This window comes from Halyomorpha halys, unplaced genomic scaffold, assembly GCF_000696795.3.
Source record: "Halyomorpha halys isolate HHAL.00 unplaced genomic scaffold, Hhal_1.1 Scaffold311.1, whole genome shotgun sequence".
NCBI lineage: Eukaryota > Metazoa > Arthropoda > Insecta > Hemiptera > Pentatomidae > Halyomorpha > Halyomorpha halys.
The window spans coordinates 537,737-564,226 of NW_027106659.1; the positions used below are offsets into that span (position 1 = coordinate 537,737).

The following is a 26,490-nucleotide window of genomic DNA, read 5'->3' on the forward strand; positions in this document are numbered from 1 at the left end:
TTTTTTAAAAAAAATCTCTTATTTCTTAAATGTTCTAATAAATAAATAGTTTTCGATTAAAACGAAAATACAATTTAATCTTAATCTTGAGTATTTTGTTGAAAAGGAGATGGATCCAGACTCGAACACAACAAGGGGAAGGTTTCAGTGTTTCATCGGCATCTGATGTTTATATTTCGGGCATAGCTTATGTTCTTGTCTAGTGAAGAGCTATCTTTCATTTTTTTATTTGATTTAGTGGAATCTCAAGATTAAATTTTATTTATTTTCGTAAAGTGTATTGGATATTCCGTTGTAATGTCCATTGAAATCGAATCTGCCGAGTGAGTTAGCTAATTTGTTTTATATTTGATCTTAATCATGAAATGCTCTCAATATTAATTTTGAAATAATTTTTATAGCGTTGTCCGGCTGATACAGCAGTATCTGAAAGAAGCGAATTTGTTCAAGACCCTACAAACACTACAGGTGAGTAATTTGTAATAGATGGAGTTTACTTTCTTAGATTTCTGCTAGTATTTATGTTAATTGTTTGTTTGAATTATAGGAGGAGACCGGTGTTTCGTTAAATACTGTGGATAGTATCGATGGATTTGTTTCTGATATTAACAATGGACATTGGGATACAGTTTTGAAAGCTATTCAGTCTCTGAAGCTTCCTGATAGTAAACTGATTGACCTTTATGAGCAGGTAATAAATCTCTAGTTGTATTAATCATTGAAGTGCCGTTCGTAGTTGAGGGAGTTAAAGCGCTCGTGGCTTGGTTCTAATCTGGCCTGGAGGGTCAACTTTTTTTCTTGTGGTGATCCCACAAAATGAAAAGTTGATGCCCCAACATGGTTAGAATAAGGTAGTAACCTGTAAATAAACCCTTCTCCCTCCATATGAGGAAAATGACCAGAAAGGGGGGAATAAAAAAAAAAAAGTGTTAGAAATAATTTGTCACAATTAACAAAGGTTCTACCATGTGTATGACACTGACATAATATTTTTTTCTAAATTAAACAAAAAATTAATTATGAAGAAGATAGTCAGTGGTGCAGTGAAAAGAGATCAAAAATAGTTAACAAATATTTATTTGCTGACGTTTTGCCTCACTTTGTAGAGTTTCATCAGGGCTAAAAAGATACAAAAACAACTAAAAATATTTTGGCTTAGTAAGATTCTGAGATACAAAAATGTATTTCACTTATATTTACATAATTTTAACCCTACCTTACTTAATTTACCTTTTTGTATCTTATTATCTTATAATAAGTCTGCAAATAAATAGTTGTTAGCTATTTTTATTTTCTTTTGAACTGTTCCCCTGACCCTCTTCATAATTTGAAATTATAAAGTCAATTATATATATATATATAAATAAATAAGTAGAACTTTCTAAATTCTAATCAATAAAACAAATCAAAAAATTACTTTATATTTGACATATTCTATAGATTGTACCGTAGACTATGGTAACTTTGTGACAATCCAATGAGCATTAGTATAGCCTAGACGTTAACTAAGAAATATCTTCAATCAATAATATCTTTCAAACAGGTCCAATTCGAAATAAAACCAAAACTTTTTTTTTTTGACAGATGTACCACTATTGAAGCAAAGCTGTGATATATGTATATCATATATTAAAAACAAATTTAACATTCATATTTTTTTTTTTTTAGGTTGTTTTAGAGTTAATTGAACTTCGTGAATTAGGAGCTGCAAGGTCTTTGCTTCGACAGACTGATCCCATGATAGTAATGAAGCAACAGGAACCCGATCGTTACATAAACCTTGGTAAAACTTTATGATTTAGATAATTTTAATTACTTATCAACTAGTTAATATTTAAAAACCAAAATAAGATGTAAATCTTTTATTATATACTTAGTATTTTGTAAATAATAGTTGATTTTGGTTATGAATCTAAGAGATAATAAACTGATAAAAATACTCAATGATTCTTTGTTACTAACATTCGTATTACCATGGTCTGAAACAAACATAATACTGCAGGAGTCCTTTCAGGACTCCCAATAGAATTTTTGCATTTCTTATTATATTAATCCTAGTATAAACATTCCATCTTGTTAGTGAGAATAAATGGCAACATTGATATTAGAAGTGGATTTTAAAAATATTTAGAAAGAAAAAAATGTAATTTATTATTCCATTGTTACTACTTAGTCGTATCTGGTTCCGAGTGTTCTGCTTCTTCCACATTAATCTCCTTAAAGGAAAAAAAAAATTTTTTTTAAGTAACCTTGTTTCCACTCAGGATGAATGTTTTCTCAGAAAACAAATGCATTTACTGCACCTATATCAATTCACTTCATAAAGGAAACCATTGAGCATCTGCCAGTTTGTCTTTTGCAAGTTTATTCGTTGACCATTCTGTCAAGTGTGTCATCTGCTCCCTTTGTTGTGCCCCTGTAGATTTTTATAGTATGCTCTATAACTGTCACATCACCCAGACATGCATCCTATACTTCACAGCTTTGTATTTCATATATCCAAGCCCTATGTAGGCATAGTTAATATTATATTTACCGTAATTTTTTTAACCATAAACTTAATATTGATTTTTTCCTCTAAAGAAAATTTGCTGGCAAGATCTTATTTCGATCCACGAGAAGCCTATGCCGAAGGTCAGTCAAAAGAAAAGAGAAGAGCAGCTATAGCCCAGGCTTTGTCTGGCGAGGTCTCCGTCGTACCTTCTTCGAGGTTGTTAGCTCTTTTAGGGCAAGCATTAAAATGGCAACAGCACCAGGGACTCCTACCTCCAGGTATTGTAAATAGTTTCTTTTTTCATTTTTACCAAAAGTTTTATAATACTGTATGAACAAAAAATCTATCATGAAGTTTTATTAACTAGCTTTGACATTATTATTTTATTTGAGAATATGAAGTCAGTTGTGTTTTAATTATCTTCAGGTACTACAATTGATTTGTTCCGTGGTAAGGCTGCAATCAGGGACCAAGACGATGAAAAGTATCCTACTCAATTATCAAAACAAATCAAATTCGGTCACAAGTCACATGTTGAAACGTCATGTTTTTCACCTGACGGCCAATACCTTGTTTCTGGAACAGTTGATGGATTTATCGAAGTTTGGAATTTCACAACAGGAAAAATTAGAAAAGATCTCAAATATCAAGCCCAAGTAAGTTTTAACTTTTTCTTCCAAGATCTCACTGATTTTCTTATATTTGAATCGCTGAATGTTAAAAGTACCATTCTTCATTGATTTGGAGTACATAAATTATCTTCATTATCACATTCTGTTTGATTTATCGCTATGTTCGACATAGAATATATCATTACTAGGGCAGATTAAGGGTATCAGAGCGGTCTGAATTCAGCAGTTTTAGAACACTGCATATTAAAAGGGCAGTTAAAGGAAATTAGTCATTTCTTCATGCACTAGACTGTTGCTCAGAGAGGAATATGAGCGAAAAAATTGTAAACTGGCTCAAAACGTTCATAGATTTATTAATATTACTTCTTTAAACAATAATTATATTAAGTAACTACAACATCAAATTTAAAAAATTTCTAATATTGTTGGCAAACAAATACAGCCCAGCCTTATATTAACCATTAAGTGTAGACGGGAGGTGCTAGGTTTACTGAGCAACAAGAAACAAATGAAATTGCTAGTGAAGTATGAAAATAAAATTTTCGTAAATATATAAATAATTGACTGTATAATTTCAAATAATGAAGAAGATGGTCAGGGTTGTGGTAAAAAAAGTAAAACTTAAATATTTAACAATTATTTATTTTCCAACATTTTGCCTCAGTTTGTAGAGCTTCATCAAGGCTAAAAAGATACAAAAACAACTAAGAAAATTTTGACATTGTAAGATAATAAGGTACATAAAGGTAAATTAAGCAAATTATATACAAAAAAAAAGAAAAGAAATATAAATAAAATAGTATTAATATAAAATAAACAATGATAAGAATATACAAAATTTTGAAAATGTTATTTCAAATTGAAATAAAACTGTTAACTGTGACCTCCCCCTTCTGCTCATGTACTCTTCCGATATTCTATCAAAGTCACTAAAGCTATCACTTGAACAGGTGGGTAGTCATGATTTGTTCTTCACTCATTTCTTATTATTGTTATTATTAATAATTCTATTTTTATTTTTGCTCATATTTTCTCGACCTTTATTTAATCTGAACTTACTCCTTTATTTTCCGTCTTTTAGTGTGTTAAATTTTGTTTTCTCAAATCTATTTTTCTGTTATTGCCGTCTCCTGTACATTTTTAACCTTATAGTTCACATAATTTTTTATATTCTTATCATTGTTTATTTTATATTAATACTATTTATATCTTTGAAAGGAATATGGTCCGGGTGCAGTCAAAAAAACTCAAATAGTATAATTCTACTATTTGAGTTTTTTTGACCGCACCCGGATCATATTCCTTTCATCTTTACACACGGTCAATCAATAATCTTCCAGTATTTATATCTTCTTTTCTTTTATTTGTATAAAATTTTCTTAATTTACTTTTTTGTATCTTTTTATCCCTGATGAAGCTCTACAAAGTGGGGTGAAATGTCAGAAAATAAATAGTTTTTAACTATTTTTGTTTCTCTTTTGACCGCAAATTTTATATAAAAATAAAATTTATTTTACTTAAAAAATACTATAAGTTTTTAAATGTTTAGTTAAAATTATTATATTATTCATTTTGTTCTATAATGTATATTGTTCTGTTTATTAATTTCTTATTAAAATATTTTAATTTTGGTTACCAAAATAATATTTAAAAAAATTTTCCTGAACTAATAATCTGGATTTGATGAAAATTTGTGGTTTTATTTTCAATAAAAATAAGAATCCATTTAAAAAAAAAAAAAAAAAAAAAAAGTTTTTTATTTAAGCTTTGAAATGATATTTATCAAATAGAACATTTTTAGTACAGTATTTAAAAATTGATTAATGTACAATCTTATCTCAGTAATCTGAACTAATTTCTACAGGGGAGTGTTCGCATTACTTAAAAGTTCGGATTAGAGAAAGTATTAAGAAAAATGGTGTAAGAAAAAATTCAACAATATGAATCTACATAAATATATTTATTTATTTAATTATTTTATTGTAAATTTGACAGTTTGAAGTTTTAGAAAATTAATCTTTTTTAAAAAAGTTTATTATTCTTTTACATCCCCAGTAATGCTAAGTGGTGATTCCATTTGTTAAAATTATAAGATTGTTCATTTATAAGTAAAAATAAAAAATTCCTTTTATATGGATTTATTTAAAACGTGATAGAAAAAAATAAATTGACCATCAAAATTTTTATTATACATATTTCTACTTTTAATTAAATTAGTTTTACAGAATCAAATTATTTAAAAAATTGATATTATGTATTTGTTATTCCAACATAATATATTATAGAAACACTTTCAGAGGAATTAGGTTATACAATATCGAAAATGTTTAAACATTTCCAATTTCGATTTTCGTGGTGATTACAATAACATTTATACAGATCGGCAAGTTAAAAATGTCCTTTACTGCTGTGCACTTTTATTTGAAAACTAAAATGTTATTGCCTAAAAAAGTAACTTTTTTTTAACACAAGTTCTGATTCCTGGAGTGTTCAGAGTATCAAAGTTTGGATTGTTGACATTTCACTGTTGTTTTAAAATAAGATAGAGTTATGTTTAAATAAATGTTATCGGTTAGTTATGGAATATGATACAATCTTGATAGTCTGGACTTTATAAATTTGATATGTTAGATGATCTTACATGCTTGTGGCGTCTAAGGGAAAAATATTTTGACCTGTCATAATGAAGATAGTGGAAGAGTAGAAATCTTTTCTTCTCAAAACATTTTCGTCGATTAATGTTAAACAATTACATAATGTTTAATTATATTTTCTTGAAAAGAAGTGCTAAGAAAAAAATTAGCTTTGAAGTATTTTGATCTTAATTACTTATTTCACATTGTTTAAATAGAACCTGTAATAGTCCAGGATAGTTTATAATTTGACAATTTATTGTCGAATTATCAAGGTTTTATTGTGTAGTTTTACTATTAAATCATATTTTTAAATTTATATATTCTTATGACATTATATCTATTTATAAATTTTTACTTAATTTTAGGATAACTTCATGATGATGGAAGAAGCAGTGTTGGCGTTGTCTTTTAGCCGAGACTCTGAAATGCTCGCTAGCGGTTCCCAAGATGGTAAAATTAAAGTTTGGAAAATAACGACTGGCCAGTGCCTTAGAAAATTCGAACGAGCTCATATGAAAGGGATAACCTGCTTACAGTTTTCAAGGGACAACAGTCAAGTCCTTACAGCTTCCTTCGATACTACGATTAGGTGAAATTATTACTTCAAGTTTAAGTATATTTTAATATCTACTTTGTATCAATTAATAATAAACTTTCTTTTATTCTATAGGATACACGGTCTAAAATCTGGTAAATCGTTGAAAGAATTTCGTGGACATTCTTCATTTGTGAATGATGCTGTTTTTACTGGTGATGGACATCATGTTATTAGGTATTATTATTATATATATGTTTTTTATTATTATACATTTTTTTTCACTTTTCCTCATCACTTGGGTAATAAATCCAAGTCCATAAAACATACATCTGCAATTAATTTTAAAAATTAGTTTCTTGTACACTTCACATGTAAATACATTTCTGGTGGTCCTTAAACTCTTACTGATTTGCTAATAAATGTAATTGAATAAAGGTATTTTTTAAAGAGGTTTAAATAAAGAGCTATTTTTTCTGCTAAACTAATAAAGAATGTATGTTACTACAAATTAAACTGCAATAAATTCTGCATCGAATGAGTTACAAAACTTGTCAATTCAGTCATAAGTCATATATATGACCCTTAACAAGAAAATCCAAAAGGATGCTTCTGGAGAGAAAGATGTTGAGAAGAATATAGGAAAGTTTTTGAAAATGGGATTTAGAGAAGAAGGAATGAGGAACTGAGAAATGTGTTAGGTTAAACCAACATTGTGGTATTAGTGAAAAGAGTCCGAATAAGATGGAGAGAATCTTGATCAAAGAATACCCAACCGGAATTTTTTTTTTATTTTACCTTAATTTTTTTTAAATTTATAATGTTGTATAGCTAGGGGTGTCTTTTGTACGAGACTATATTCCCCATAAACAAATTGTTAAAAACAAAATGTAACTACTATATCAACCGGCAATAAGGCCCACCAGGCTGACTGGTATTAAATAAATAATAGTGGAGGTGCAAGTTCAATATTTATTTCTATGGGCAAAAAAAAAATTAGTCTTATAAAGTCTTCAGAGAATATTAAACTTTTTTAATACACAATTTTAAAAAATGGAGTATGTTAAATAATAAATAAATCTTGAATTCTCTTTATAATAATATTCTTAGAACGAAATACACACCATGCTTGTCTCTTTCACAAAAACAATCATCATTAGTTCGCTAATACGCTGTAAGTAAGTGATAAGGCCAAAGTTCTGTTATTGCTTTCTGTACCAAATATAAAAGGCTTTCTCTGGTATCTACTCGGCTAAGGACATAATGTTTTCTTGTAATGTTTCAGAACTTTGCCTTTAGTCTTTCTTTTAGTCCGTAATTAAATCATTTTAAGAATTGTATTATTGTATAAACAAATTGTTAAAAACAAAATTTAACTGTTATATCAACCATGTAAGTCCCACCAGGCCGATCTGGTATTAAATAAATAAATAAAAAGAAAAAAAAAAAAAGAATACCCTAGAAAATGCTCTATGAGAAACTGGATAGGACCCCCACAGCTGGACCAAATGGCTGGGTGATAAGGAGGAGGATTTGATGGTGGCTGGATGCTCAGAGATAGGGGGAAAGAGCAAGGGATCGTGAAGATTAGTTGGCTGTGGTGGAGGAGCCCATGACCTTATTTGAATAATAACTATAAGTATATTATAAATCAAAAGACAAAAATTGTATTAAAATTTCGTCAAACACTGAGATACAGTACTTTATATGAGTCGACACTTAACATAGAAACACATTTTTGGCAATCTTAGAACAATTACTATGTAGATAATGGATTTAATAGAGTATCAAATTAAGGTAATTTTTCCCCTATTATTCCTAAATGGTAAATCATAGTGAGAAGGTTAAAATCTTTCATATGATATTATCAATATTCTAGTTAATAAAAGGAAGGTGGTCTGGGTAAAGTCAAAATAACTCAAATAGTAAATAAACTAGAGTCATAGGTTAGTTAATCCGAAACCTCTCAGTAACCTACTCCTTGAATTTCCACTCCCAGTTGCGGACAGTTAAAGAAGCAGTGAACTACAACATAGGAAACTCAACCTCAACCCGAAGGCTTACGCCCAGACTGCTGCAAGACATTCTTTTATAAATTTTAATAAATATAAAATTAATTCATAGTCGCACTTTATTTTACTTTTTATTATTACTCATTTTATTTATTAATTATTATTATTTTTTATTTTTCTATTTTCTTCTCTCGTCCCTTTTTCAAATTAACTTGTTTCTTTTTACTATTATAGGGCAATTGTTTGTTTTATTTAAGTGTACCAATATCATTATTTTTGTTATTAATTTTACTTTCCTCTTTTATTAAGAAGCATTATTCTAATCTATTTATTTTTTTCTTCTTTTAAAATCACATTGTTTATAGTTAGGGGTGTCTTTTGTAGGAGACTATACCCCCCTCCCCCTCCATAATCAACTGTTAAAAAATATATATATATATATATAATGTAACGGTTATATCAGCCATGTAAGGCCCACCAGGCTGATCTGGTATAAAATAAAAAATATACTATATACAACCTACTACCTCCTCTCTCTGAGGGAAAAAAAACAAAACATGAAAAATGATCAAAAACAATAAACAACGCGTGGATATACCTATGACACAAGTCTGGTTTTTGAGGTATTCTGGGTCTCCAGAAATATAAGGTCATGGAATTTCAAAATAGAGAACTATTCCAGATCTTTCGCATTTGGACTTTAGCTAGTCAATCATTTGCTTTCCTTCATTCTGAAAACCTTATACAAAGTGGAGCAAAATATTAGCTCACAATAAATAGTTTATTTACTACTTGAGTTATTTTGATCACACCTGGACCATCTTCCTTTTAGTATATTAGTTACGACTAATCAACGATCTTCTAATATTCTAATTGTTTACTTTTTGATTTTTCAGTGCTTCCTCAGATGGAACCGTTAAAGTATGGAGTATCAAATCGACTGAATGTGTTAATACCTTCAAATCGCTTGGTGCTGGTGATATTAGAGTTAACAGTATACATTTACTTCCCAAGAATCAAGAACACTTTGTCGTTTGTAACAAAACAAATACCGTTGTCATCATGAATATGCAAGGACAGGTAAACTTTACTACATTTCTGTGGTTTGAAACAATAACAATCAATGTCGACATTCAGAGAAATGAATACGTAACACTGAAACTGAAGATTTTAAGAAATGAAAACGGGCGGGCATCTGCTGGTTTTTTATTTTTTAAAAAAACAACACTTATATTGATAATTTTCAGAGAACATTTTTTGGTTTTGAATGTTCAAATTTAATCTTTGGCAGAAAAAAACAAACTAGAAACCTCTAAAAATGGAGACTGCTTGTTGTTGCTCCAAACCACAGATATACTTTTTCAAATTACTTAATTTAAATTAAAATAATCTTTTGATCTTTTTCTCTGAAGTTACAAGGTTTGTAGAACCAAAAAAAAAAAAAAAATTGGTCATTTTAAACCATTTCACTCATTAGCCTATTATTTTAACAATTTCATTCACAAAATCATTGAAAAAAAAATTTAAGTTTTTAATTTGCACATATCAAATTAAGATCTTTTTAATAACGGCCTAAGACCCAAAAAGTTGGAGAAAAATAAAGAAAGTTTAAATAAAGGATCAAAAGTATCTTATTTTTATTGATTATATACTTAATAATATATATTGACCTGTTTTTTATTAATATATATCAATGTTTTAGATTGTCAGGTCATTCTCCAGCGGTAAAAGAGAAGGAGGTGATTTCGTTTGTGCGACACTGTCTCCGCGAGGAGAATGGATCTACTGCGTAGGTGAAGATCTGGTGCTTTATTGCTTTTCTGTCCTATCAGGAAAACTAGAAAGAACCTTAAATGTAAGCATTATGGTTATCTTAATTTAATTTTTTTAAGAGGTATTAATTTTAGGCTTTGTGGCTCCGCTAAACCTTCAAATTCCTCTTGTATCCAATCCTTACAGTCCAAAATCCTCAATGCTCCCTACTTTGACACAAGTAAAATTATTCACAAGACCTTAGTATGTGATATGTGATCAATCTATCCCGAACCAGATATCAATCCTTCCAATATAATCTTCCTAACTCACCAACCTGATTTCTAAACTTGCATGAAAATATATAAATGAAATAAAGAAGTAATATATTATTAATAACACCAACTTCAAATTTTTATTTTAATTATACGAGGAGAAGATGGTTGGGGGGTGCGTAACACAGATAAGTTGAAATAACTTATTTAATAGTGCCTACTTTTCGGCCAGAATTTCTAGCCTTCGTCAGGGCTAAAAACAAGGAACATGATAACAACCAATGAATACAAAAATTAAAAGAGAAAATATAAACAGAATGACGTAAAGTAAATAATTGTACAGAATGAAAATAATAAAATTAAAGTAATGAAAGAAGTGGAAAATAAAATGAATATATAGGTAATTGAATAAGTAAAAAAAAAAAAAAAAAAGTAAGTTTATTTTAATTCTTCTACGGTTCAGCCCTTAGGCCATTATCAAGTTGAAAACTTAAAAATTGTTTTCATATTATTACCATATTACTTCCTCACATTATACTAATATTTTTGAACATAGCCCAATTATTGACTTATCACAACTTATCTTTTAGATCAATAAAATAGTATAATTATCTACTATTTGAGTTTTTTTTTTTTACCGTACCCGGACCATATTCCATTCATCTATACACACGGTCAATCAATAATCTTCCAAAAATTATAAATATACACGGATAGAAAGCACAGAAGAAATAAAGTTAAAAGAATAGATTCTATGAATTGTTATTGGCGTGACAGACCGTGGAGGTCCAAGACTTTGCACGATGTATTAAGCCAATACATTTCTTGACGTAGTTTTTTCATAGAGTGGGTTCATCGCTCCCATGCCTATTTTTTGTGAGTGCCTACCATTGGCTGACGGGCCTTACCAATGCCGGAGGGAGGCTGTAAGTGAGTTTAGTATAATTTTATGCTTGAAAAAATCCCGGGTAGGGCCGGGCTCGAACTCACAACCTCTGGGTTGGTAGAAAGTTACCACGCTACTGCCATCGCACCCTCGATGAATGAACATAAATAATAAAGAATGACAATATACCATCTAAATAGGGTTATAGAGGTATATAAATTATATAATAGAAAAATTAATATTAAAGTAATTAATGTAAGTATACTTTAGTTGGAAGTAACCTTTGGCTCAATTAAAATAGTTTTCACTATTCGAGTTTTTATTTACCGTACCCGGACCACCTTCCATTTAATGAATTAAGTTGTATTAACTAAAAGAGGATAAGTCATAAAACTAAAAATAATAAGAAGTGGCAAGCAGCAGTAAATAACATGTGTAAAGAAAAGTGAAAAGGGAAAGAACTAAAGAGAGATGAGAGGGAAAGAGGATCACCATATAATCACAGGCACGTACTTAAGCTGTGTGTGGATTTTGTTTGATTAAATAAAACATTATTATATGATTAATGCTCCTTAAAAAATTATTTTGTTTGATAATTAAACTAACCTAATTAAGTTTCATTTCATACTCTTGCATTAGGCATTTTTCCAAAATTTAATATTGTTATTAAACTAAATCGTAATTTTTTTTTTTAGGTGCATGAAAAAGATGTGATTGGAGTTTGCCATCACCCTCATCAAAATTTACTATGTACGTATAGTGAAGATGGATTACTAAGATTGTGGAAACCTTAGAAATACATATTGTACATATCTTGTTTTATATGTATATTTTTTTTTATATATTGATTTATCGTACTTTAGGTATAATTATTTAAAATATTGATTATAAATAATAAACTTTTGTATAAATTTTCCCACTACTCCTCTTTGATATCAGAATTTTATTAATGTAGTTTTGTAAGTTAATAAATTTTTTATATAGAATTTTAATGAAGGAATGGTGAATAATACAGCTCTACAACCTACTGAGTATGAATTTATGTTAATTAATTATCATCTTTGTTAGTACTCAAAGTTAAGAGTGGTCAGTGTTTGAATGAATGATCAATAATGCAGGAAAACCACTCATCTTCTTTCCCATTCCTCCAGGTATGTAAGATCTATCAGCGTGTCGGAAATAACTCATACACGAGTGAAGATTCTGAGTACAAATTGCAGTTTTGATCATTCAATATGTCCAATAGCTGCCTGGAAGCATGGTCCATTGGCGGTCTGCCCCAGGGAAAGAAATATAGGTCTTCATGCACGTGCTAATCACTTACAGTGCCATGAATCTTGACCAAGTGGTCACTGCCCTTCCTTACTAGGTTAAAAGTAGTTGAAATTACAGTAATTTGAAAATGTTGAAATAAAATTACAATTTTGGTTTGTAATTCAAACTACTTAGCAGCAAGAAATAGATGTTATTATTTCTCACTGCAAAAATATTGAAGTTTAGAGCTCTCTCTATAAGAATGAGAGTGGTCATTTAACAAAACCATCGTAAGGCCAGTAGTGATCTATGAGGGAGAAACATGGCCATTGACAAGAAAAGCAAAACAGATGTTCAACTCCTGGGGTAGAAATGTATTGAGGACATGGGGAGGAGTCTTGGAGAAGAAGAAGAAGAAGAAGGAATGATGACCTAATGGATCTGTTGGAACCCAGCATCGTGGCTTTAGTCAAAAGAGCAAGAATAGGATAGGTTGAGCGAATGTCTGATGTAAGGATACCCAAAAAGAGGACCTCCCCAGAATCAAATGGCTGGATGATGTAGAGGAGAATTTGAAGCTTTTGAATGATGGCAGATTGAAGGAGAAAGCAAGAGACTGTAGATTGGTCGGGCCTGGTTCTTACAGGACCATAGTGCCATATTAATAATAATTCTAACTACTTAATGATCCTCTGTAATAATAATAATGGTTCGACATTACTATTACTAGTTAAGCTGAAGTAATTACAGTCAAATTTGATTACAATTATTTTTTCCCCGGCACTATTGACTTAAATCCAGGATGAAATCGGTGGGAATGACACTGCCGAATCGGTCATTGAAGGTACTTGCTATGGGGGGCTTAGGTAGCATGTCATTGTACCATGGTTCACAGCTATGTGAGGTTAGGTTACCCCTGCTAGCCTTGTGCTCTTGCATACAATAATTTCTGCAAGAATACCACATCATGCAAGATCTTCATTGTCTTTCAGTGATGAACTACACCTAACTAAAGGTAATGGATATCTTATGAAACTGGATAGCTTTTAAAGTTTACAATTGAACTGCTTTGTGTGATTTACTAATGATTTGATATGCTAAACCTAATCTTTGTCCATATTTATATTTGCTTGTTTTAAACATAAAGAAGCCAAGACTTAAAGAACTTCCATATGATTATGGAGATTGCTAAGAGAGGAAGACAGATGGGCATTTTAAAGAATCAATTTAAGAATTGTTCTCCCTAGAAAACAAGCTCATTTAACCCAAAGGGGTCCTCTGGAGATGCCCAAATCGGGAAAAATATATGATACTACTTGGAAGCCTCCAAAATCTTGTTCTTAGGATTATGAACTGTGCATACAGGTGGGTTCTACTATGTCCTCTTAGGAAATTCTCCCTTGTTCATTTATATTCTCAGAGTTAGGCAGAACGTAAATGAAAATGCACCAATCTTTCATATTACCACAATGCTGTAGGGAACTGAAGGGCAGGCATTATAAAGGAAAAGGTGCCAGCAGAGGGCACCAGTCTCCTGATCTACTTGGAACAAGCTTTTAGGTTATTGGCCCTTGGGGTGTCCACTTTTGTAATAATGTATAGTTAGAACTATATTATTAATATCTTTCCTGATATTTATGAGTCAGCTGAAATGTTTTAAGAAGGAAATAAGCTATGTAAGATACTCAAATGTATTTAAGCAATCTAATTTTTAAATATGAGGGCCCCCTGGAATTATGATAAGAGAGGAAGGTGGAAGCATGTTAAAGTAACAAAAAAATTACATGGTTATCAAGTAGAGACATCCTAGTAGTCTCAAATGTGACTTCATATTAACCTCCCCAGAAGAAAATTATACAATCTATAGTGAACATGGACATCGAAAAGCGCTCAAATAGTAAATTTATTTGGACTCATCCAGGAGGTCTTTATGAATTAATAATTCTATTGATACTAAACAATGATTTGGTATTTCTAGATTAATGCAGTTTTACATTCAAATTGTAGCAACACCGCTACCTGCTGGTCTAGACTAACTATTACAGCCGCCGAAACCACTATGGTCCGGCATAACACAACTTACCAGCTAACACAGGAACTGCTGCCGGCGACAAGTAAACGCCGTATATTATTCATTGTAAAAACCTTAGTTATAACATGTAACAACAATATAAGACATTGTAATATATATAAATGTATTATTTGAATTAGTAAAGATTCCAATGGAATGAGCTGATCCGCAGAAAACTAACGTCTTACAGGTAGTACCTCTCGATAACGTTTAATAGCCTAGAGACTTGACTAGACCAAAACTGTCAAGTCTTAGGGTAAAATCGCGTTTAACGAGTAACATCTTAGTAGATTAGACTGATCTATTATATAAATTGTTATAAGGGAGAGAATAACAATTTATATAATAGAAAAGTCTGCATGGACGTTCTGGTACCGTACTTTACGGAAATTTTTTTTATTTCTCTGCCTTCTCAGGATTTCTCCTCCTTATTATCTTTTATCCTTTCGTTGGACCCGATGACTGATTATCTTCCGGGCTTACATACCCCTTTCTATCTACAGGAATAGTACCCGGTAGAATGAAGTTACCTTCCTACTAGATCCGGAGGCTGGCTACCTTCTGGAGTTGCTTTCCTCTTCGTAGCTACTGGGATTGTACCCTATAGGAAGATGTTACTATCCTTGAAGAACTAACGGCTGGAAACCCGAAGTTTCATCCTATCTATCCACCTCCTAAACAACTACGTTACTTATTTTGAACACGCATTATCGAGGCCTTTTGACCTAGAGTACCTTACATTATCTATTGGAGTCAGATTATTCAGCACAATACCTCGACAAAGTTATGGTCTGTGAGCTGATAGATGGCCATATCAGCTGATATTTTGTGTATAATAAAGAACCTCTATAAGAGGAAGAAAAGAACCAAGAAAGCCTCAGTCTTTCATTTTAAGTTTTGTGTGGCTTTTTTCATCCCTTTTCTCTTCTTTTTTTTTTTCATTTTGCTCTTTATAATGCTCAAATTACAAGACAATAATAAAAAACAAACAATAAAGCAGTCTTTCACTTGAATTCATGTGTCATTCTTCATCCATTTTCTATATTGTTGCATTCTGCTATCGTAACTTAAGACGAAATAATGATTAATCATCTGATCTTGATTAAAATTGATGAGTGAGTGCCCTCCAGATGGCGTTGGCGCGCTGAGCGGGTCCCTTATGCCCGACAATAATTTATGCGCGCAACTATGAGCCATCACAATCACGAAATCTCTAAACATCCGCTGTACAGCAGGTTTTCTCGTTAAAAGGAGTACTAAATATGTTCACAAAGACAGACAGCATTTAATGTCTATCGATATATTTACATTGGCAAGAATACGGCTGGTCACTTGATGAAAAATTGTTCAGTTGAGCAATTTCAAAAAAGTCTACAATGCTTATTTAATGTTATATGTAGTTAATTAATATCCACAATATTAAAGATAAACAAATTGGAATTATTGTGTTAGACCAGTAGTTTCCAGCTCTCAGAAGTCTGTGTACCACTAAACTGGAATTTGAGTGAAGTGCAACCCTCTCTTACACCTGACTGTGGCCAATCCGGTATCCTCCTCAGAAAATATTTGAAAATTAGGTTAATTAAAAGAGCAGTATGATTTATTTTTATTGTTTATTTACCTTTTAAACCTTTTTAGTTATAATAATAGTAATAAGTAATATCTTACATAATATAGGGAGATGGTCAGGGTTGCGGTCAAAAGAGAAATAAAAATAGTTTTATTTCTCTTTTGACCGCAACCCTGACCATCTCCCTATATTATATCAATTTTTACGGTCAACTATACATACATATATGTAATATCTTACAGGTTGTGCCTCTCACCGGCCTTTGTATTGTTAGCAGTGTGATCAGCTGCTTTACAGTATGACATTCATTCTTTGCTTCCAATGTATTTGTTAGTTACCTTTCTATCCATTTTCCGTTTATTTTTTTTAACTGATAGATAAGCCATTTACACATCAAACCAGAATAGAAACCTAATCAGGGTTAACCCTGCAAAGGCTGATGCCATAGTAATGTCATTTCAAAAAGTGTAAGCTACCACAGCGGTTCGCCGTGGATGGAAAATCTCTAAAACCATCCTCTACCTTGGCGTGACTTTAGACAGGCAACTTTCCTTCTCCAATTTCATGTCAGGGAGTGGCTGAAGCTAGCCCGGCAGAAATCATATAGGCACTACCACTTGCTTACCTCACAGCGGATCTCCTTACGATTAAAGTTATAAATATACAAGGTAATAATCCGCCCGACTCTGTTCTATGGTGCGCTACTCCTGCGGTACCTCTACAAAACTATTGTCTAAACTGCAATGCTTCCAGAATCCCCTCCTTCGGCGAATAGTCAGGGAAGCATCACTTCAAAGGCCCAGGAACAGCGTCATACGTGAGGAGCTCCAGCTCCCTTCTGTGCCGGAATTCATAGGCCCTAGGCACATCGAATTCTTTGATGGGCTAAAAGCCTGCGCCAATCCACTGTTAAGAGAAATCGCTCTTCCAACAAGACCTGGGAAGTGGCAAAGTACTGTCCCCTTGGTTGACGTGCTCGCCTGGAAAAGGGGTTCTGGCTCTGCAGCATGAACTCAATCAAATAAAATAAGAAGCCAGCAGAGTGGTCCCTCCCCACTTAGTAAATAAAAATTATAATAAAAGGCGCAAAGCGCCAAAATAATACCCCTATCCCAATCCTTACCTTATCCTAATAATACCCACTGGTAAAAATAGGAAATTAATTTGTAAATGATTGTGTATATGCATATATTTGTTATATTATATATTGTAACTATTTTGTGTAAATAAATAAAATAGGAGGGTGGGTAAAAAAAACCTCAGTGTTTCTTTATCTTCTCAGAACTTATCCTCCTTCATGAAACTTTTATAAATCCATAGGACCTAGCGACTGGTCATCCTCAGAGCTTACATATTATTTCGTATCCACAATAATAGTACCCGGTAAAACGAAGTTACCTTACTGCCAGCTCCGGTGGTTGGCTATTCTCCGGTCTTGCATTACACCATCGTATCTACCTTCAGGAACAGTACCCTGTTAGAAAAGGTTACTATTCTTAGAGAACTTACGGTTGGAAATCCGTAAGTCTCATCCTACTAGTCAACTACTGAGAAGGAGTACCAAACATAATTTATTGTAGTCAGATCTAGCACAACTCGACAAGTCTGTGGCGATCCACATAAAAACTTGGTAAATGAATATGGAAAGTGGAAGATGAAATTAGAGTAGTAGGTATTTCTTATTAACTGGAATGGATGTACCTGTTTTTGAAACATGCCCGTTTTTGTCAGTTTCTCCAAAACTAGGAGAGATGCGCGTATAGTTGTCTATCAAATAAAATTTAGGACAATCGAGGTCGAGATAGCTAGAGTATAGAATGTTTCATAATTTATTTTTTATATAAATATGTTTTTAGTCGGATTTAGATGATTAATGATTTTTTTTTAATTTTAGAAGATAAAGTTAAGTTTTTTATTTTGGGACCATTAAACAATAAGTTCTAAAATAAAAGTAGTTTTATTAGCTTATGCTTTGCCTAAATGTATTATATTTATTTCACTCTATAATTGAAAAACATTATACTTTTCATTTTAAACAAATTAGGTAAAAAAAAAATAATAATAAACAATTTAGGGTTATTTTATAAATTGAATTCAATTGGAGCAATCAAGTAAGCAGTGGGTATTGTAATGGCCGGATCGGTGGGCTGTTTACCGTGTTTTGCTTTTCGTTCTACAATGATAGGTGATGTGTATTCGATGTCTTCTAGTTTCAGACCTATTGATTAATTGTGTTAATGTTTCCCGTCGTGGTGAAGGACTATTATAAGACTCTTTAATTTATTGTGATATTATATTTTTAGTATAAATTTATCAAGTAATAGTTTTGGTGGAATTTTCGGTGAATTATTTCTTTTGTTGAATTATATTTTAGTGTTAGCTATAAATTATGTTTACTAATGGACTTGAAGTTAGTAATTTCGTGAAGGTTATAATCAGGCATTGACTCTGGTTGTTTATTTTTTGAGTTATTTGTAATCATAACTATGGATATTCCACTGCCTGATGATACACCTCCAAGTAACGAAAATTTCGATGAATCCTTAGCCAATATACCTGTTCCAGAAGACACTAACAGGTAATTATTTCTATATGATTTATTTGCATTGTTAATTTTAAAAACTGAATTTTAGTGATGAGTTTCTTGACTTGTCAACAGATACTCGCCTAGCTTACCTATCGAAGATGATCCCCCAGATTTCAAGAATGATATTTCTACAATATCATTGCCTTCTGAAACCAAAAAGTTGCCTGTACCTCCTACTGTTTCTGTGTTGGGAAAAGAAGCTGCCAAAAAAAGGCTTTTGGCATTTTCACAAGCGAAACAATCTTTTATATCACAGAAAAGAAAACCCTCTCTTCAGGCTGTAATAGAGGGTAATGTTTTGAAAGAAAATGATGCCAAATCGATTCAGCCGAAGAAGAAAAAGAAAGGTATTGGTTCATTCTGTGTACTCGTCTGTAATGATGATTTATTTAAGGCAACATTGTATTCAAGTTAATTTACTGATTCAGGTGTTCTAGATAAAGCTAGGGATACAATATCTGAAATTGAAGAGCTCAAAAGAAGAGAAAATGAAGTTATGGAAACTATGCAGGTTCTTTTTCCGATGTGGAGTAATTTAGACAAGAAAACTACTCCTGTTACATCTCTGATTATTCAAGGTAAGCATACTTTCTATTTTAGTCGTGTGGAAATTATATATTGTAATTTTTAGTTTCAAAACATTAGATAATTTGTCACCTAATTCTTAATTCAGATCACCCTATTAATAGTATATTTTCAATCTGGTTTGAGATCATTATAAACTTAGATTTTATAACAGCAGTCATTAATAATTTTCTTAAATATTGTTTATGGACAAAATGACAGTTTAAAATTTTAGTTAATATTTCATAAATGAGTTGGTACCAAAGTATTTTGAATGTGATGGATTTAGTGTAAGTGTATTTTAGAATGTATGAACTATGTTTGTGTGTGTGGTGGTAGATTATCACTATTTAACCATAGTTCGAAATTTTCGGTCTGTAAATTTTCGATATTTATTGCTTGTGCTCTGGGAAAACCTAACAATTCTAATTATATTGTGGAGCACATGGTTTTTAAAGTTCAAACATTTTTTTAATATATTGGACTGAATTTTTATTAGTATTAATGTGATCTAGGATTGTAATAATGGTTAACATTCTGAGTATGTTTTTTCAAGTGTCATTAACATGTTGACTTCCAACTACGAGTTATCTCGTGGTTGGTGTTAATGCCTATGACGCCAACCTACGAGATAACTAGTAGTTTGCTTACTTGGCTTAATTGGCCAAACTTAAATTGGCTTCCTAGACTGAAATCTTGAAAAGTACTGTGGCAGTACTTTTGGTGGTGTTAATCATTTTGGTGAACTTGTGTGTTCTGTTATATTTAGAAATAAATATTATTTTGTGATGTTTAATTACGTATAATTTTCCTTATTAGTGTTTTTTACTGTGTTTCGTTTGTTGACCGGGTGACTTTAGAGTTAATCCTCAAACTTTTTTTTTTTTTGTTTTTGGTTTCAATAATATGTAGCACTAGAAGAAGAAAAGATCTATTAAAAAAATTTAGATGAAGACCACAGGATTTTTCAGAATGTTCTAATTTCCTTTTAGTGTAGTACTATTTTTCTTTCTTATATGAAATCTTTCTAGTTTCTAAAGTTATGTACATCAGTGAACAATTACTTAATATTTTATTTAAGTTTTGCCAGTAGTATTCATTTCAAACCAATTAATTTTTAGTACTGTAGATATTACTTCCACAGATTAAAAACAAATATGTTTACAAAAATTAAATATGTACCTCTACAATTAAGTACATTGTAAGGAAGCAATGTTACTAGACCAACGGTTGTGCAAGGAAAAGAGTTGGTCAGAATCATGCCCAACAGCCAGATTTTTACTTAATTAAAAAGCCACTTCTATGAGGTTGGGTGGACTCCGGAGGACTACTGAACCCACAGGACTGACTCACGGCTACAGTACCACAATAAATAATTATATGCCACAATCAAATTTTAACCTGGGTCCTTGGAAGTTTGTAGCACAGTGGCTTACCAATGAGCTATCCTCTTCCAAAAAATGTGTACAATTATTTTGCTTGCGCGTGTGTGAATGTATTTTTCTCGGCACACCTATGTAAATTCAGCATGTGGCTGAACCCAATTTGGAGGGATGTTAGCGATTAGTATCTAAATAATCCAATTTTAATTTTATTTAATTATATACGCTACTCTTAATAATATGAAATTATATACACTATTATTTATAATATGAAATTACATACATTATTATTAATTTTATGAAATTACATACACTACTATTAATATCAAATTATACCTTATAAAAATTAAGTAATAAATAAATTATAACTTTGAAAAATAAGTAAGCGTATAATTGCCTGGTTAGTAAAAAGGATAACTTCAATGACGTAGACGTTTTTATTTATTAGAATTTGATTTATTTAGTTCCATTTTAATTTTTTCTTATCTTTATTTACTTGAAAAACAGATAGTGGCAGCAGTTGGGGTTCAAAATGAACAAAACTACTAGTTTTTTTTTTATCAAATAAATATAATTACCAATAAATACTATTTTTAAAGGTTTTATATATATATAATAAAGACTCCAAATAGCAACATAAATTAAATCTATATTCAATTAACAAATAAAAAATATATATAACTTCTTTAATTTAAGATAAAAAAAAAAAAAAAATCAAATAAAATACTTCTTAAAATCCACTCTTTAAAAAAAAAAAAAATAAACCATTTAAAACGCAAGTAATAAATAGATATATGATTTTCATAAATTAAAAACCATAATTATTATTAAAATTTTATATATGGTATCGAATTCTGCACATATTAGTTGCAGTTTAATTTAAAAAAAAAATAATTTATTCACTGCAGTTTAATTTCTAAAAAACATAGTTTATTTACTGCAACCCAATTTCATGATCTGTGGTTGTCGTAGGGCACAGGCCATCAAGTGAGGTCCATTGATTTTGTTTTTGATGAGCAGTTAATATGGTCCGTTGACAATGGCTCTATCTCCCACTGTGGGCTGAGCAATAATGAAAGGAGACGATAAACTCCGTGTCAACTGTTTGTCCAATGTTGCAAGTGAAAATATGGTTGACATGCGAAAATTTTATTTATTGAAAAATCATATCTATACATCCAATATCAATTGTTTTTACATATCTATCTTTTTATGGCAGGAATAGTCAAGATATTTTAATATCTTCCTCTGCAGTTCTGTTTGAGTTTAACATTAAATGTAACAATTTTTTTCTGATTGATTAAAAATGTTCATTATAGAAAATAATAAACTAGAATTACTTTTCTATCTATTTTCACTAATCAATAGTAAATATGACATTGTCATTTATAAAATATATTAAAAATGGTTTGCTGTAATTAATTGAAACTTTGTAGACCATGTAATTTGAGTACCAAAGACAACTTTAAGTGGTAACAGCTAATTTCACTGTATAATCATTGATATTGGTCCAATTTATTTGATGTTTTCTTATTCTTTTAGACAATTTGATTATCTATTTTCACCTAAATAGTACATAAAATATGAATAGTTTTTATCTGATAACCCTCAGTGTGCTTCAATATTGGTACTGAATCGAAACAATTCTGACTGACTGACTTAGCAAAGTGTGGTTAAACATTTTTTGCGAGTAAAACAAAGTTGAGAAACCCTTAAATACAAATTTAAAAAAATCTGAAAATAAAATTGGCCCAAAATTTTTGCCTTATGTCGGGCTCAGAATACTTTTGAAAAATAAAATTAACTTTAACACAACTCGACCAATCTACATCAAACTTGAGAATCGTTTACGGCTCTATAAACTGAACTAAAAGTCACAAACGAGATCTAATTAAACAAATCAGAACCCGAGATATAAAATAAAATGTTTGAAAAGTTTTTCTTTATTTGAAACTAATAATTTCGCCCTCATAAGGACAGTAAATCTAAATTAATAATCTAGTTAATGTAGGTTAAAAGAAGAGATATTAAGCTTTCCAATGGTTGTATTAACATAGGAATTAGTTTTAAAATGCAAAGGAGTTATGAATTAATTTTTTATACAATTTATATATGCCTAAATATGTTATCAAAATGTATGTAGCCCAATATTCTTATAAGAACATATGCAGCATGTACATAAAATCTTTAAACTGCTCCCTCACAAAGATACTGTGAGAGAAAGAAAAAAAAATTATGAAACAAATAAATCTACTCATGGTTTTATCAAATGGCTAATGTGTAGATACTCTATTTATTTAATTATTAATTTGTATCAAAAGTTTTTAGCTATTGTATTTAAAACTGTTTTTATATTTGTTTGAAACTTTTTTTTTTTTTTGTAGATGGTATTGTTGAACGGCCTGATAGAATTGAAAGTGTTGTTGAGAAGTTACTTTCGAAGAAGAGTAAGCATGAGCGAAAGGAACAAGAAAGAATGGAAAGGTTGGAAGAGAGAAAAAGGAAAAGGGAAAGGCGGGAAAAAGAAATAAGGCGTTTAATGCCAAAGTCTTGGACCGAATTTAATAAGTCTGGTTTTAAAGCTTATCATTTTCGACGTCAGAAATTTAAATTGGAAAAGTTGAGCGAGGGTATAAAACCAAAAGAAAGAACAAGGTAAGCCATTTGATTCAACTGTTCTATTACGTCAGTAAAATTTATTATGTTTCTACAAAAATCTAATAGATTTAATAGGGTTAAATTCATAGATGTCACTCAAGTAAAATTTCACACTCGGTCAAGTTGAATTTTGGTATAAATTTTACTTAACCTATTCAGATACAAAACATACATTTAGGTAAATGACATTTATGACTTTATGTGGAGTATGTTGAACCCGTCAGTGCATTTTGAAGTTATATTGTAATATTCAAAAATTATTTTTAATAAAATAAAAAGAACTTTTATAGTTTTAACTTTTTCTCATATCTCAGGTGTAGTTATGAAGATGACAAGGTCAAATAAATATGAGAATTTTAATTATTTATAATATTATAGACTCTTAATCTTAGAGTGGGTGTCTAGGCAATCAGAACACTAATGTTTAATAATACTTAATTAAATTAATATCTCTTTTACAACTTAGGTAGAACAAAATTATTTAGGTAGAACAAAACTAACCAATTTCATAGAATCTTCCTTTGATGATTTTCTCAACAAACTAACACTGACTGTTGGTAATCTTTCAGTAAACAATCACTAATGAAACAAAACATCCTCTAACAGTTTTTTACTCACAATCTACCGAAGTGTGTTGTTTGATGATCCAGACAAGGAGTCCCTTATTCTTCTTGGGTTACTCTTCGATGTCCTCTTTTTCAAGATGTCTGCCCTTGAGCTAGACAAAAGATAGTTTATATGTATACATAAAATACAAACATAACTAAAATCCTTTATATATAAATATCAACTATTGATTAAAAAAGAGGATATTACAATATATTGCAATATTCTGGATTTATTAAAATAATTTTAAGGAATTTAACTACTTTTATTATTCTAAGATCTAAAATATATAAGCATTAATTTTAATAGTTTTAACTTTATTCTCATATCTTAAGTATAGTTTTGAAGATGGCCAGGTCAAATAAAAAGATTAAATATTAAATAGATATGAGAATTTTAATTTTATTATATATAATATTATAGACTTTTAATCTCAGGGCGTGTTTTTCTAGGCAATCAGAACACTTAACTTTAATAACACTTTTACAATTATACTTAATTACATGTTGAGCGACACTAACCAATTTATACTCTTCTTTGCTGAATGATTTTTTAGCATCTTCTATTTTAACAAACACTGACTGTAAACAATCTTTCAGCAAACAAACACTGACTGAACAAAGCCTTGGTCCTTTTCAACTCAAACAAAACTCGACAATCCAAACAAAGAAGTATCTTATTCTTCTCAGGTGACTCTTCGATGTCTTCTTTTTCAAGATGTCTAGACTAGACAAAAGATGATGAGGACCTCATCCAGGAAACAACGTTTCCCACCTGTGCCTACGGAAAGAAAGCTTTCACCAATTCATGATCTTTCTCTCGATGTTCAACGTGAACATCGATTGTAGCACAACAGTTTTGAGTTTTTCATGTGATTTCTTTATGAATATTATTCTTCAACACTTATTCTCGACTTCTATTTTTTCTTTAATTTACGTAACTATAATTATGATGTGAAGTTAAATAAAGTTTTAAGTATTTGAATCTGCTCAACGTGTCCGCGATTCAGCAAACTTTGGCAAGACACGCCCATCTTCTTTGTTTTGAATAACGATCTTTCCACTCCATATTTGACTGAACAAAATGGGTTAGCTTTTTTTTTTTGTTTAACAAAGCTAATGAACAATATTAAAACAATACAGTACACTACATACTAAGAATCATTTATATATATAAAAATTTAGTATTTACTCATAAACGAGAATATTACAATATATATATTGTAATATTCAAAAATTATTAAATTAAATAAATGGAATTTTATGTTTTTTTAACTTAATTCTCATATCTAAAAGATAGCTTGGGTTCAAAAGAAAAGCTTTAGTATTTAACAGATTGGAGAATTTTATTTAAATTTTATAATATAAGACTCTTTTCTGAGGGCGGGTTTCTAGGGAATCAGAAACAGACACTTTACTACTAATAACACTTAAACTTAATTAATAGCTATTTTACAAATGTAATAAATTCTAGTTAGAAATAAAACTAACCAATTACACAATCTTCCTTTGATGGTTGATGATTCTTGATATCTTTTTATCTATAATGCTATGTCCAACTGTCAACAATGGCTTCCAGTCCTTCCCGCTTCCAGCCAACGGACGTCCTCTCACCAGGCAATCCAAACCAAGAGTCCTTGTTTCCTCTCTTTAATCTTCAACATTCACTCGTCGATCCTACAATAATCGATTGTAGTACAATCGCTTTCCTTTACCAGCTATGATTTACAATTAAATAGTTTATTGATAATTGTTATTTTCTTCAATTTCTTCTTTGATTATTCTGTTTCTATAATTATGGTAGAGAAACAACAAAAGTTGAAAAATTTCAATCTATGTTTCAACACAAACAATTCAACAGACAATGCGGAAGGACGCGTGCCGCCATCTTGGCTTTGAACGATATATTTTGTGACTGCATATTTTACTAAACAAAATTGGTTTCCTTGCTTTTAAGTTTAATACTACAAATAAACATTTTGAAATGAAAAATCACATAAAACCTACTAACAATCATTTATATATAAAAAATAACGATTTACTCATACAAGAGCATATTATAATATATATATTTGATGATAGTAACATAGAACTGATAAACTAAGCTGATGCTAGAAAAGAGCTAGTGCGCATGTATTCCTATTTCCCCAGTTATATATCCACTTAGTGACATCTATGTATTTACCTCTTAATCGGACATTAACGGTGTCTTTCATAGTTACTAGAACTTAATATACTTTTGTTTGGAAGATAGTCTGGGTGGCAGTCAAGAAAGTTACTACATAGCTGTGGCCTTGAGATTTTGGAGTGAATCTTCATCACAGTCCTGATGAAGCTGTGCAAAGTGGGACGAAATGTTGGTTTCCATTTTATAGCTTTATTAGCTACCACCAGTACTATCTTTCTGCAATATATTACATTTGGTCAACTAATAGTCTTCTATTTAATATAGTTCTGTTGATAGGATATAACTCGTTTTAATGTTTTAATTTTAAAATTGATTACAATTAAATCAATTATTTCAGAATGAATGCATATTTATGAGAGATAGTTGACCGTGGATGATAAATGAGGAGA

The 26,490-nt window shown here is 30.6% G+C and overlaps 2 protein-coding genes across 5 annotated transcripts in view; both read left to right on the plus strand.

The window, feature by feature from the left end:
• The first annotated feature begins 33 nt into the window (after positions 1–33).
• Smu1 (Smu1 spliceosomal factor) lies at positions 34–12,144 on the plus strand. The gene is made up of 11 exons (XM_014421287.3): positions 34–323; positions 402–468; positions 548–691; positions 1,669–1,783; positions 2,584–2,772; positions 2,921–3,150; positions 6,128–6,351; positions 6,433–6,534; positions 9,206–9,389; positions 10,012–10,164; positions 11,918–12,144. The coding sequence occupies exons 1-11, from the start codon at positions 298–300 to the stop codon at positions 12,014–12,016; spliced, it is 1,533 nt and encodes a 510-aa protein (XP_014276773.1). The 5' UTR covers positions 34–297; the 3' UTR covers positions 12,017–12,144.
• A 6,077-nt stretch (positions 12,145–18,221) lies between these two features.
• Positions 18,222–26,490, plus strand: part of LOC106681123 (serine/arginine repetitive matrix protein 2) — a 47,059-nt gene continuing 38,790 nt past the window's right edge. Inside the window, exons 1-4 of one of the 4 annotated variants that reach the window (XM_014421285.3) lie at positions 18,222–18,695; positions 18,777–19,051; positions 19,133–19,282; positions 23,035–23,305. In XM_014421285.3, coding sequence (XP_014276771.1) covers positions 18,604–18,695; positions 18,777–19,051; positions 19,133–19,282; positions 23,035–23,305 — 788 coding nt within the window. In that variant the 5' untranslated portion in view covers positions 18,222–18,603. The remainder of the gene's footprint in view (positions 18,696–18,776; positions 19,052–19,132; positions 19,283–23,034; positions 23,306–26,490) is intronic. The other 3 variants (XM_014421283.3, XM_014421284.3, XM_014421282.3) reach the window with 3 other exon arrangements.

Bases quoted from the DNA above. Each gene is read 5' to 3' on its own strand.
- Smu1 (XM_014421287.3), top strand. From the start codon at position 298: ATGTCCATTGAAATCGAATCTGCCGA. The intron at 469-547 runs GTGAGTAATTTG...TTTGAATTATAG, and splicing joins AGACCCTACAAACACTACAG to GAGGAGACCGGTGTTTCGTT. The intron at 2,773-2,920 runs GTATTGTAAATA...AATTATCTTCAG, and splicing joins CCAGGGACTCCTACCTCCAG to GTACTACAATTGATTTGTTC.